At 38.4% G+C, this 14,588-nt stretch overlaps 1 protein-coding gene across 1 annotated transcript; it reads right to left on the bottom strand.

The window, feature by feature from the left end:
* Window positions 1-13,349: 13,349 nt before the first annotated feature.
* Window positions 13,350-14,060, bottom strand: LOC109212933. Its single transcript, XM_019376664.1, has 2 exons — window positions 13,749-14,060; window positions 13,350-13,607 (listed from the first exon to the last, which is right to left on the bottom strand). Exons 1-2 carry the CDS (start codon window positions 14,058-14,060, stop codon window positions 13,350-13,352), a joined length of 570 nt encoding a protein of 189 aa, XP_019232209.1.
* Window positions 14,061-14,588: the final 528 nt, after the last annotated feature.

Below are 14,588 nucleotides of genomic sequence, written 5' to 3'. Positions count from 1 at the left end.
GTGGCATGCTTATATATATATATGGTGAAACCTAGGGTTATGTTACTGGGCTTTCTTTTGGGTCAGAACAATTGAAGGCCCAGCCTCTAAAAACGCACTCGTACCTAGTATGCGATTTACAGGGAGAAATTATTTTGAACAACTATCACTATCACTTTATGTGTGGCATTTAAGACAATCAACTTGTAAGAGAAAAAAAATCTCACACAATTAGTGTTAGTTATGTGAGGTGCAAAATGAATTTTTTTACCTATAGGTATCGATAGAGTGAAAAAAAAAGGGTCCTTATATCGGATATCTATGTGTTTTGTGTTAATTGACAACAACAATAATAACCTAGTGGAATCCCACGCGTGGGGTCTGAGGAGGTTAGTGTGTACACAGATCTTAACCTTACTCCGGAGGAGTAGAGAGGCTGTTTTCGATAGATCCTCAGCTCACGACGATGGAAAGAGACAGTGGAGCAGTAACACAGCATACATAAAGGTTTACCACAGCATGAAATATAGCTAGTCTAGTTTTAATTTAATTTTACCACCGCATAAGTAAACTCACTTTTAAGTGAATTTGGACTATATATGTCGTCCAAATTTGCATAACCATGATAAGATTTTTTTTAAAAAAACCAAGCTTGATTTGGTAATTAATTAAAATATAAAGAAAATAAAAATAAAAAATAATTTTATGTTGAACAAACTGGATCATGACATGTTGCTTTGTCCAAATTATCCAGATCCAAGTATACGTTGGGCCAATTAGGACCCAATCCACGTTCAAAATACAAGTGCACAGATAGTCATTTTCGGCGTGATATTTAGAGATTAGCTAGTACTTATTTTGTTTTGAAATTTTAAATTAAGAATCTTAACTTCAAGACAATTTAGGATATTTTTTATTCCGAAAAACTAAAATTTAGGACGCAACTAATATCTAAATAGCAGTCCTTTAGGGTACCTGGTGTCATTTCTACCATCTGGGGATCTTTACACAAATAGCCGGTTGAATTCATTGTTTACCTTTTCTATCTAGTATACGTAAATTGTAGATTAATTATATATAATTAAACACACATTATATATTGATTTATATATATTTTATACATTCGTTGGCTATTTGTAATTTAAGTGATTGAGTAAACAGTTATTTAGGTTAGTCCTTCTTAATTTTGTGTGGTTAATTTATGTTGTTGTATCTCATGTAAATTAAATCCATATTTGTAAGCACGTAACTTTTTACACGCGCAACTTTTAAAAAGCAGTATTTTAAAAACATTTACTTATTTTCATTTTAATAGGATTTTGGTCAATTTTTAATTTTTATTTTAAAACATAAGTTTAAAAACACAAAAATAGTTTTATAATATTTCCTCTCTTATCATATATCTTTTTTATTTTTATCTTTTTTATTTATTTAATCTTATTAGTATTCATAATGATAATATTTAATTTTACCATTACTTTAACATAGTTTTCTCTACCTTTTTTTATAACATTTAAAATAAAAATTATTGGCATAATCACTTAATCTTCTTGAGACCGAATTCATATCATGACATGAAATCTACTTTACTCCCCAACTAAACAACATGAAAAGAACCTTCAACACACCCATAACTCGGGTCTATACATCAAATAAAGATGAAAATCAAACACCAAATAGTTCTTTTTACCCTCGAGCAGACTCTCCTCGTCACATCCAAATTATATGAACACATCTCGCAGTCACATCATACTCATCACGTAGCCATCCAGCCATTACTTCCACCAATAGGGACACTACCGAACATACAAATCCCAAAAGCACGTGCTCACACAATCAACACCTCAGTGTTCAAGCTATAAGGCGAAACCTGGCCTCAAGTCCTCCAGACTGGCCCAACTTTAACACACAGAAATTATATCTCACCCCTCGTTCAGGGAATCACAAGTCGTCGGTGCACATATGATACCGAGCGCTCATGCGCGCATACGAACGTGTGGAAGGAATTTCAAGAATTACATTTCAAGCTGAATCAATGTCGAACGATAAGAATTCAAGAATGTGAAGTTTTCTTAAAGGTTCTGCAGCCTCCCGAGGATAAGTACAGACGTCTCCGTACCGATCCGCGAGACTCTACTAAGCCTGCTCATGACTCGTGCGACCTATTTAACCTAGGCTCTGACACCAACTTGTCACGACCCTAAAATCGACCAGGTTGTGATGGCGCCTATCATGAAACTAGGCCAGCCGACACAATTCTCAAATCAAACCATCATCCTATAAAAGCCATTTTTAAGTCATTAATTAACAAGTAATCTCATAACATAAGTCTAAATAACGAGTACGGAATAAATACACCAACCAGACATCGGGGTGTCACAAGTCACGAGCATCTACTAAGGTCTGAATACAACGAAGAGTCTGAAAATATACTAAAAACAATCTAAGGAGGGTAAGAGGGAGAAAAGCAGGGTTGCGAACGCCGGGCAGCTACCTTGCTAACTCCGATGAACCTGCCACTGAGTAATCAACACCCGCTACCGCGTTCAGAAATATACTTGAATCTGCACACAAGGTGCAGGGAGTAATGTGAGTACGCCAACTCAGTAAGTAATAAAAGTAAATGAAAGCTGAGCAGTAAGAAAATAGATAATTCCACGTCACAACACTACAGCAAATACAGTACATCTCCAAAACAGTATAGAACTCAATTATCTCGTAGAAACAAACTCAATTTCAGTAAAACTTTTTCTTTTAAAACACATTTCAATAGTTTTAAATAAGTGAAGAAACAGTGAGTCAAAATGATAGAAACGTAAACAGCCCCTCGGGCAAAATATGTACCATAACACGTCCCTCGGGCAAAATATCAACAGAACCAGCCCCACGGGCTACCTCACAATCACTCATAATCAGCCCCTTGGGCAATAACATAAAACAACAACAGCCCCTCGGGCAATATCACATCACTCACACTGGGTACCCACGCTCACTGGGGGTGTACAGACTCCGGAGGGGCTCCTACAGCCCAAGCGCTATAATCAAGCCATCTCGTGGTAAATCAGTCAAGCCCTCGGCCTCATAATAACAAGCCACCTCGTGGCATAAATCAATCAGGCCCTCGGCCTCACAATATCATGAATCAGAAACAACTTGCTGCGGCGTGCAGCCCGATCCCATAATATCCTCACAGCACAGGCCCTCGGCCTCACTCAGTCAGAATTCACTCAAGCCCCTCGGGCTAGCAGTAAAAATAGGTACTCGGCTCAAAATATCATTTATAAAATCGAAAGGAGTAAATAAAAACCGAGTTATGAAATCAATGAAAGCACGGCATAACTGAGTGTAAATATTACCAAAAGCAGTGAGGAACAGTAGTAAAAAGCCCCTAAGGGTCCAAACAGTCGGCACAAGGCCCAAACACGGCATTCAGCCCCAAACATAGTAATAATTTCCAAAATATAATAATATCAAACAGTTTCCATTTAAATACGCGACTTAATAGTCGTACGGGATGGACCAAGTCACAATCCCCAACGGTGCACGACCCCACGCTCGTCATCTAGCGTGTGCTTCACCTCAAAACAACACAACGATATGAAATCCGGGGTTTCATACCCTCAGGACAACATTTACGATCATTACTTACCTCAATCCAAGCAAAATCCTACTCCAAAATGCCTTTGCCCCTCGAATCGGCCTCCAATCGACCCGAATCTAGCCATAATTAATTCAATTTAGTCAGTACTAATTATAGGAATTAATTCCATATGAAAATACTAATTTTCCAACAAAATCCAAAATTTAACTCAAAATCGCCAATGGGGCCCACGTCTCGGAATCCGATGAAACTCACAAATCCGACAACCCATTCAACCACGAGTCTAACTATACCAAAATTACAAAATTCCGATAAAATTTCGACCCTCAAATCCTCAAATCTATCCAAGAGGGTTTTCAAACTTTTCCAACTTAAAATCACCAATTAAATGTTAAAAACAACGACGGATTCGAGTAATCTAACCAAAATTGAGTTAAGAACACTTACCCCGTTGTTTTCTTTGAAAATCCCTCGAAAAATCGCCCCATCTGAGCTTCCTTGGTCCAACAATGGAAGAATGGGATGAATTTGGACTTTATTCTACTGCCCAGTGGTTTGTTCTTCGCGTTCGCGACCCTTCTATCGCGTTCGCGATGAACAAATTCCTCATCAACGATTTCTAAACTCATTCTAGACAGCCTTTAGTATAATTGCCATAACTTTTTGCACACAACTCCAAATGACAAATGGTTTGAAGTTCTGAAAACTAGACACCAAGGTCTATAATTTCATAGGTTGCTCATTTTCCGAGTCATTATATATTGCGATATATAAGCTTCCAAAGTCAACCCTATGCAGTAGAGATTTTTGAACTCTCCCCGGACAGCCTGTAGTGTAACTACCATAACTTTTCGTACTCAAATAGAGATGCCAATTAATTTACATTTCTGAAAATTAGACACAAAGGGCTACAACTTTTATGTTTGGATCATCTCCAAATTCCTTACAGATTGTGAGATATGAGCCTCCGAAGTCAGACCTATGCAACCGAGATTTCCTTCTTCGGAACACGAGAGTCTCTTCGGGAACGCGAAGAACAAACTTCCAGAAGCCAAATTCTACTTCGCGAACGCGAAGAAAAACACCAGATATCAGAAAATCAGCATCCAAAGTGGCCCAAAATGATCTGAAACACACCCGAATCACACTCGAGACCCCGGGGACCCCAACCAAATATACCAACAAGTCCTAAAACATGATAAGGACTCGGTCGAAACTTCAAATCACTTCAAACAATGCTAAAACCGCAAATCACACCCCAATTCAAGCTTAATGAAACTAAGAACTTCCAACTTCTATATTCGATGCCGAAACCTATCAAATGAAGTCCGATTGACCTCAAATTTTGCACACAAGTCATAATTGACATAATGGAGCTAGGAAAATTTTCAGAACTGGATTCCGACCCCGATATCAAAAAGTCAACTCCCCGGTCAAACTTCCAAACTTAGATTTCTCATTTTTGCCATTTCAAGCCTAATTTAGCTACGGACCTCAAAATAAATATCTGGACACACTCCTAAGCCCGAAATCACCATACGGAGCTATTGTAATCATCAAAAATCCATTACGGGTTCGTTTACACATTTTTCACCTTCCGGTCAAATTATTCAACTTAAGCTTTCTTCTTGGAGACTAAGTGTCTCAATTCATTTCAAAATCTTCACCGGACCCTAACCAATTACCCCGACAAGTCACATAATAACTGTAAAGCATGAATTTAGCAGTAAATGGGGAAACGGGATTGTATTATTCAAAACGACCGGCTGGGTCATTACATTCTCCCCCTCTTAAACTTACGTTCGTCCTCGAACGTGCCCAGAGTTATTCTGAAAACCATCAAATCGCCGTATAACCTTACCGTGCACATACCCGGGGGTGATCGCACGTCACCTTATCCCATATAGGCCCGATAACACAACATAACTGAAAGCTACAAAACGTGCAATCGGTGCAATCCGTGCACCAAAAAGCAACAATCCAAAGGTACTCAAATCATGGAAAATGACTCAAAAGACAGAGCTGTACCGCAAGCTCACCAGTACCATCTCAACACGATGCCAAGAACCCATCACATACCGTAGAACAAGAACACACGAATCTAACTCGAAGGATCATATCCCAACATAATTTCGCTGCAATGCGCGACCCTATCCAAACACTGGTCCACATGAAACAAGTCAAGTCACCATGTCCAAAATCAACAACCACGCGCTATCGATGTCAAGTACCAAAAGTGAATCACCATAACCACGGAGAGGCAAATGACATGACACCACACGAAACCCGAAAGAACATAACCAATACGCCGTCTACCAAGCAACACCCAATACTCTTTCCATTCAAATTCCGCTATAAGACCCCAATAGAACCGCACCATATGTGCATATAACCAACAATCACAACTCCTCGTAACACCGAAGGGTAACTCGTATATCACTCCAAAACACAAATAAGCTCAATAACAATCAAATGGCACATCCCTCAACAATAGCAATTCGGAGTCAACAAATCCGACCCGGTGCAGAACACACATCCATACAGGCCTACCAATGAACCCTAAATCAACTCTGGTCATCCACAACAGTTAAACACCCTCCGAAAGTCTACAATGACTAAATCACAACACATACTAACCTCTGGCCAACCTTGGCTACATTTTTTTTACAGTTCATAACCACGAAACAATCTACTCACGAGAACTCTGAGTCTCCCAATCCATAGAACATACGAATCACCATCTCTGATCTCGACTCCACCGCCTGAATGTTTACACTTTGCCATCTACCCGATCATCCCACGAGGAATACTTCTAAAATTCTTCTGTGCCACCAGGCAAAATTTTAATATCAGCAGTCAATCAGACATGAGAGTGCCGCAATGCCAATGAAGTATCCTTAACTTAAACACATTGCCCCTTCTGAAATGTATACCTTCATCAAGCCACACCAATTAGTAGTATCGTTTACCTAGTCATCTGAAACTGTCCATGATGCCTAAGAATTTATGACCTTCCTTTCAGAACTGAACCGTTACCTTACACATGCAAATCTCAACCCTACACAACATACCGCATATACCATGCCATCCTATGTCAAATATGAAGACTTCGTAATCCATTCAGATTCATAAGCAACTACGTACTCAACTAGCCAAGAACTTTCCATTTGATCTCATCTAGAAGAAAATCGCTATACATCACATGCTTCTCATGCTAGTAGAAAATGTACATCTCTAACCGTGGTAGAAAACCATCAAGAACTCTCCAATCCCATTTGCACAAAACCAAACCGTCATGACTGAATCCTTTTAACTCAACCAAGCCCGATTGACCTCAAATTTTGCACACAAGTCATAAATGACATAATGGAGCTAGGAAAATTTTCAGAACTGGATTCTGACCCGGATATCAAAAAGTCAACTCCCTGATCAAACTTCCAAACTTAGATTTCTCATTTTTGCCGTTTCAAGTCTAATTTAGCTACGGACCTCGAAATAAATATCCGGACACACTCCTAAGCCTGAAATCACCATACGGAGCTATTGGAATCATAAAAAATCCATTCCGGGGTCGTTTACACATTTTTACCTTCCGGTCAAATTATTCAACTTAAGCTTTCTTCTTGGAGACTAAGTGTCTCAATTCATTTCAAAATCTTCACCGGACCCTAACCAATTACCCCGACAAGTCACATAACAACTGTAAAGCATGAATTTAGCAGTAAATGGGGGAAACACGATTGTATTATTCAAAACGATCGGCCGGGTCGTTATAGTAACCTAGAAACACATTAAGCCATGAGCTTCAAGATGAGAACACATGCGAATCAGAGACACATAAGGACAAAACTGCAAGAGGTCAAGTGGCTTGCCAATTAAACGAACAACAACAAAAAACAAAAATCCACAAGAACCTAGAACCTCAATGCATCAAAGTTCCCAAGAGCTTCAAAAGAACCCCGGGCTATTCTCGCACCAAGAAAAAGTTCGAACAGTAGACTCTTAGTGGCTTTGGCTTTCAGCCGGCCAAAACAAAGCACAGAACAAGATACTGAAGGAACCATAGAACAAAGCTTCAAGTTTTTTTTGAGATTATATCGATTCAGGTCTGTCCTCAAGGGGAATGGGGAGGGGTTTATATAGTAGTAGAGATTGAACAAGTAAACAAGGAAAACTGTAAAATCAAACACAAATAAGGAAGTAATAACATACATAATCAATAAAAAATCGGATTGGAGAAAAAAATAGGTAAACCCTAGTTGACAGAAATCGAAGATTGGCCAGAAATCCTGGCTAATCGGACCCATATAGCCATGGTCATGCTGTATATGGACTAAATATTGTATAGATTCAAACGGTTGAAGTGAACGAGCAGAACTGGAGAGATAGTACTTGCCATGTTTAGGCAAGTACTAAGTAACATCATAAAGAAACACCTAATAGCGAAGGAACACCAGTATGGTAAGTAAATAATGGGAGAATCCCATTGTTGATGGGATTAAGGGAAGATTTGGAGAGGGCGGCGATTAGGGTTTCGGGTGGGGTGAGGAGCGTTTGAGGGCGACTGAGCAGAGACAATGGGTCTCTAGGGTTAGGGGTTGGGTTATAAGAGAAATCGGGGAAATGTTGTGAGCTTTTGATCAATTTTGATCAACGGCTGGGATTAAAATAGGTTGGGGCTGATTTTTGGACTGGGTTGGGGGATTGGATCGTTTGGGCTGGTGAGGTTGTTGGGCCAGGGGTTTATTTGGACCTTAATGGTCCGAAATAAATCCTAATTTTGGGTCAGATTTAAAAATAAAAAATTAAGGGGAAAATAATTTAATAAATCAATTAAATAAATTATAAAAATACCATTTATTCAAAGTAATATTTTAAAATAATGGTAGAAGATTATAAAAAATGTAGGATATGATTTTGACCCTGAATAAAATGACAAATACAATACAAATTATAAAATACATGCTATTATTGCAAGATTGTGCAAATAGCCCTAAAAATACTAATGTAATTATAAAAATGAGGTAAAAATATTTGAAACATATATTATAGATGCAAATAATAAATTTAGGTAATTGATTCATCCCAAAAATAATTTGAAGAAATAATTAATAATTATTCAAGTAATTTAAACGCAGGAAAATTAATTTAAAAGCTCTAAAAATTATGGAAATTATAGGAAATGCTTGTATAGATTTGTAAACTAGATAATGATGCACAAATGATGTTTTAAAATTATATATACTTTTTTAAAAAATATGAGGGCAAAATTGGGTATCAACACCAACTTTTCCTGAATTTCAACTCCTTTCAAAACATTTAATAAGCTAACTCAATCTCGCTTCTTCTCAAGACAAACAATAAGCATAAATTAACAACAATATCAACAAGGCATGATGTAAGCCTAAAACTACCCGGACATAGGCATAACTAGTAGCTACGTACGGACTCGTCACCTCGTGCGTACGTAGCCCCCACAAATAGAAGCACATAATAATTTAGTTCACCTATTGGGTAAATTCCCTCTTATAAGGTTAGAAAGGAGACTTACCTCGCTCCGAAGTTCCTTAACCGGTTCCAACACCACTCCAACACCTCCAACCGATGCCCAACGCTCCAAAGCTAGCCAAACAATGCGCAAACCAATGAAAATACACTCTAATACTCATAACAATTCAATTTACAACAATTTCCAACTCCGCTCGGAAAGTCGATAAAATCACCCTCAGGCCCACGTGCCTAGATTACGAAAATTTTCAAAGATAAACATTACCATAACATTATGAACTCAAATGTATAATTTATTCCCAATTTCATGCTCAAATTCGTGGCTAAAATCCAAAAATATAAATTTCTAGGTTTTCTTCCAAATCCCTCAATTTCTACAAATATTCATGTCTAAATCCACATATAGACCATGTATTTAACTCATAACAAGAAGAAATTACTTACCCCATAGAAGATGCTAGAAATGACACTCCAAAATTGCTCCAAAATCGCCTCCCATGGAAGAAATAAAGTGAAAATAAGCCAAATCCCCGTTTTTAAAAGAACAGTGCCCAGGTGACCCTTCATCGCGAAGGCGGAACATCCCTCGCGTTCGCGAAGCTCAGAAACTCTCGCCCAGAAATCCCTCTTCCCGTTCGCGAAACATTGATCACGTTCGTGAAGGCCAGTTGTCCTGACCCTTCACGTTCGCATTCCCTTCTACACGTTCGCGTAGGCCATATGGCCTTAGGCCCAGCTCCCATTTTCCTTCTTCTCGTTTGCGTTGCCTTGTCCGTGTTCGCGAAGCCTTGACCAAATCTTGCCTCAAATTGGAGAATGTGAAGGACCCGGTTCTTTGAAGAAAGTGAAACGTGAAAGTGTGTCTGGTAAAGAAAGGTTGAGGTATTAGAAAGTTCTGTGAGGTCGCACATTTGACCCAGAGATATCTGAGATGGCTGGTATGAGGAAAATACTTGAAATGGTCGAATTTCAACAGTGGCATCTGTTCAAAGTGGATGTGCCCAAGGTTTATGAGGATGAGGTCCAAAGTTTCTATGTTGACCTCTTCATTGTTGAATCCGACCATATATGTGCTTTGGTTAATGGCGTAGACATTGTTATGGACTCTGCTCTGCTAGGAGACATACTTAAGGTTCCTGCTGACGGTATGTCTTCTATTAGAGATGTCTATGGCACAAACATTAGGCATGCAATAGTTAAGGAGGGAGCAGTGCAGCGGGGGGAACGAGTGCATAAGAAAGATTTGCTTCCTGTTTATCAGCTCCTATTTGAGTTGGTGAACAAGGTCCTGCTACCTCGCGCTGAGAGGAGGTCTATCATATCCAAGTCTGATTTGTATCTCATGGAAGCACTAGATAGGTTCCGATCTGTTAATCTGCCAGCCATAATAATTGAGCATATACAAAGGTGGCAGCATTCAAAGATGAAATCATGATCTCCCCTATGGATTTCTTCTCACGCATGTCTTCAAATTCTTTAATGTGCCTTTGGGACAGCCCAAGATGGGGACCAAGAAACAGACCTTCTCGCAAACTACTCTAGAGGAATGTGAATGTGTTGAAAATGTGGAGGGGTAGGAATCACTTCGACAATTTCCCAGCTTATCAATGCTCAGAACAGTGCTACTGAGGAGATTAGGAAGTTGAAGGCAAGGAATGCCATTCTAGAGAGTCAGCTAAGTCAAGCTCAAGAGGCACCAGGGTCCTCTAGTTCATCAAGTGCAGCGGTTGCTCGTTTGACCAAAGAAAATATTGATCTCAGGCAACAGGTTGAGAACCTGAAGGAGAAACTGCTCGCAGAGCAAATGTCCGCAAATGCTCGGATTGATTCATTCTCAACACTCTTGCTGCCGTTTCTAAGCCCTCTTCTTCTAGTGTCCCCTAGGCTGATCCTTTAGTGACCATTTTCTAGTTTATCTTTTCTGTTCAGATGACTTTGTGGTAGTTGTTTTTTTTTGTTTTTTTTTTTGGTATGGATGGAATTCACTTGTACTGCTCCTGTTTTCAACAGTCCAAATCTGTCTTTGCTATAACGGCAAAGGCTTATGTTCTACAATATTAATGAAGACTCTCCTATTTTGCTGTAAATTCTTATGTTTCTCTGCTTCTCTTTTCTATCATGTGGTGTGCACATATGTGGCATGAGTTAACTAGGCTAGACTTCTTTATGTTGATTGCTTACTTGGGTGTTTTTATTGATGCCAAAAGGGGGAAATATAATTGAAGCAGGGGATCTAATTAAGGGGGAAGCATAAAGTCAAGGGGAACTTGTGAAGTTCCTGTTGCTTCTGGTTTATTTTGTTCTGCATATGGTTTTCAATTTCTAAGTTTGTCATCATCAAAAAGGGGAAAATTGATGGGTTTACAGTACCTTAGATTTATGTTTTGATGATCTAACAAACTTACTGTCAAAGAACCAGATAAGGGGCCTGACACACTTGGTACACAACTCAATCAACAGACTCAAGCTAATGTGTGTTGCTATGACTAGGGGTGGGCACATATCGGGTAAAATCGATAACTCAAACTGTTAATTATTTATTGGGTTATCGGTATTGGGTTATTGGGTTAACGGTTCGATAACGGGTTAAATTTTTTATAATTGGGTTATCGGTTCGGGCTCGGTTTGGCAATTCTGTTATTGGGTAAAACCGATAACCCAATAAGGATTAACTAATTTACTAGTTTACCCTTAAGTATATACATACAGGGTTTCATAATTCATACTTCATAGTTCACTCTTTGATTTCCCTATTCTTTCTCAGTTTCTCCGCCTCACACCCTCACCAGTCAGCCCGTCAAGACTCAGACCAGCGTCAGTCGCATCACGCCCTCACCAGTCCATCAAGACTCTGGCCGGCGTCAGTCGCATTTCTCAGCTTCTTTCTTTCACTCTTCAATCGCATCTTTACTTCATTTCTCAGATCTATCAGATTCTTCAGTCGCATTTCTCAGCCGCATTCTTCAACTTCATCTTGATTCTTCGTGTAAGTTTTTAGTTGCTTCATCTTCATCTTTTTCTTAGTTTGTTTGAAAGCATTCTGGCTCTAGATTTTTCTTAGTTTGTTTGAAAGTTGAAGTGAGATTTGTCGTGTGCTTTAATTGTTGAGCTGTTACAAAGTTATCTTGTGTTAGTTGTTATAAAATTTGTATTTCATAACTAATAAACTTTTTAATCTATATACGTAATTCTGTACTACAGTAAAAAAGTAGATATCGATGTACAAAGAGTTACTGCTAGTCGTTTGAACAAAGAAGATCTTAAGAACACTGATGTTATTTTACTGGCCAACTACTTGAATCAGAGATTATTGATATCATTTTAAGATTTTGGTTAGTGTTTATTTTATTGGATGTTGCAGTAAATTTAAGTTCTTGTGAAATAGAACAGTTCTGAAAAGAGTTTTAGCAAAACAGTTCTTAAAATCTTATTAAACTGTTTTGCTAAAACAGTTTTATACTGAAACTGTTTTATACATTGCGAAACTGTTTTAGTTGTTTTATCTTATCGGGTAAACCGTAACCGAACCGATAATGATCGATAACCGATAATCAATATCTTATCGATTTGGTTATCAGGTTATGATATTTATAAACCGATAACTGATAGGCAAAACCGATAATATTCATAACCGAACTGAACCGACCGATGCCCACCCCTAGCTATGACATCAGAAGATAAAGAATCAACACAAGGACCTGATCCCCTTGGGTTTCTCTGACAGCAGTACGAAGTTAACTATCTACAGTTGGAAAGTGACTGCCTGCAATGTACACGCAAACAGTGCAGCACAATACAACAGTCACTCCTCTTTGACCAACCAAGTGATTACATCATTCAAGTGATGTCATTCAAGTTGTATTAACAAAGAATATCACAACAAAATATCACTTTGAACATTTGAGAATTCATTCAAGCACTCCAAGCATCTGAAAATCAAGCATTCAATTCTCAAGTGCATAAAGAACAAAGTACAACAATACTACGGACCAGTTCCTACACAGCAAGTCTCTTGTATGTCCTTAGTTGAGTTGTAACTTTGTAATTGTTCTTCATTGGAATTCCTACTTTTCTTATCTAGAAGCTCTAATTAGGAAACCCTTGAAAACCATAAACCTTCAGTGTTTGTGTCGTGACTAGAGTTAGTCATGAGTTGAAGTCTTTGTAATAGGTGTATTGCAAAGTGACTTGTAATAGGTGTATTGCAAAGTGTCTTGTAATAGGTGTATTACAAGTTAGTGAGAGATTAAGAGTTTAATTCCTAGGTTGCATAATTTAATTCGTCAGGCAGCGGGTCTACTGGTGTTTCATAAGTCTTCAAAAGACTCTCCCTCGTGTAATAAGGAGAACAATAGTTTTCATAAGACTCATCCCTATGCCTCAAGGCCGCCAAAGCACGTGGACAAGGAAGTTCGTCAAGCTGGAACTGTCCACAACTACATCTCTTATTTTGAAGGCAAATAATAAAGCACTTCACACCGTCTAGCACTGTATGGATGTGGTCTGTTGAAGCCGTCACCTACAAATTCATTATAAGCACACAACTAATTATCAGCAATATGTACAAAATAACTACAATTTTACAACAAGTTATCTACAATTAGCATTATATATTTAGTTTGATGGAATCGTTGATATGATGTTACTGGATATAGCTTACTCTCATCTTCTGCGATAATGTCCTGTTGTCCTCCAACTCTTTGTTGTATTTTTTCCCAAGGTATGTAAATGTACCCTTTGCTTTCAATAACTTTTCATTATTCCAACTTTCAAGAAGAGTCCTCATGTACTCTAATAGGTCTACTATGGGCAACTCTCTTGCATCTTTTGTTATCGCATTCAATGACTTTGCAATATTTGACGTCATCGTCCACGTTCTGTTCACCGTAGCATATAACCGAGACCATCTATGATAGCCAATATCGTATAGGTATGCTTTAACACGCACGTTGATCTCTTCAATCTTTGACATTTATGATCGTGCCATGGCAAAGTACAATTTGCTTAACTTTAGATGACCCTTCTTGAACTTTGACCTTACATTTGTCCAAATATGCCACATGCAAGCAGAATGTGGTATTCCGATATAAACAATAGATGTTGCCTTCAAGATACTCTCATTCCTGTCCGAAACAATACTCATATTTGGTTTTTCACCATATGCATCTTTGAATTGCTCAAAAACCAATTCCATGCTGTGTCATTTTCTGAATCAACAACAGTGTATGCCAGTGGTAATATGCTACCTATCACACAAGTGGCAAAAAGAAAATCAATTTCTGTAATAAAATTTGATAGTATAAAAAGTACATACTGAAAATAACTTTACAACAATATTTCTACAATGAATCTACAATACCTGCTGCATCCATTGTGCTGGCTGTTAACATTATTCCCCTGCATAACGACTTCAATAAGGTGCCATCAACTACCACAACTGGCCTATAACACTCCCAACCCTTGATGGACGTACTAAGCACAACAAATGTGTACACGAAAT

This window comes from Nicotiana attenuata, unplaced genomic scaffold, assembly GCF_001879085.1.
Source record: "Nicotiana attenuata strain UT unplaced genomic scaffold, NIATTr2, whole genome shotgun sequence".
Taxonomy (NCBI): Eukaryota; Viridiplantae; Streptophyta; class Magnoliopsida; order Solanales; family Solanaceae; genus Nicotiana; species Nicotiana attenuata.
This window is presented reverse-complemented; position numbering and strand designations above follow the sequence as displayed.

Excerpts from the sequence above, each read along its gene's own strand:
- LOC109212933 (XM_019376664.1), bottom strand. The coding sequence starts at position 14,060 with ATGTCAAAGATTGAAGAGATCAACGTGCGTGTTAAAGCATACCTATAC. Across the intron at positions 13,608-13,748 it reads CATTATCGCAGAAGATGAGA|GTGACGGCTTCAACAGACCA; the intron begins GTAAGCTATATC and ends ATGAATTTGTAG.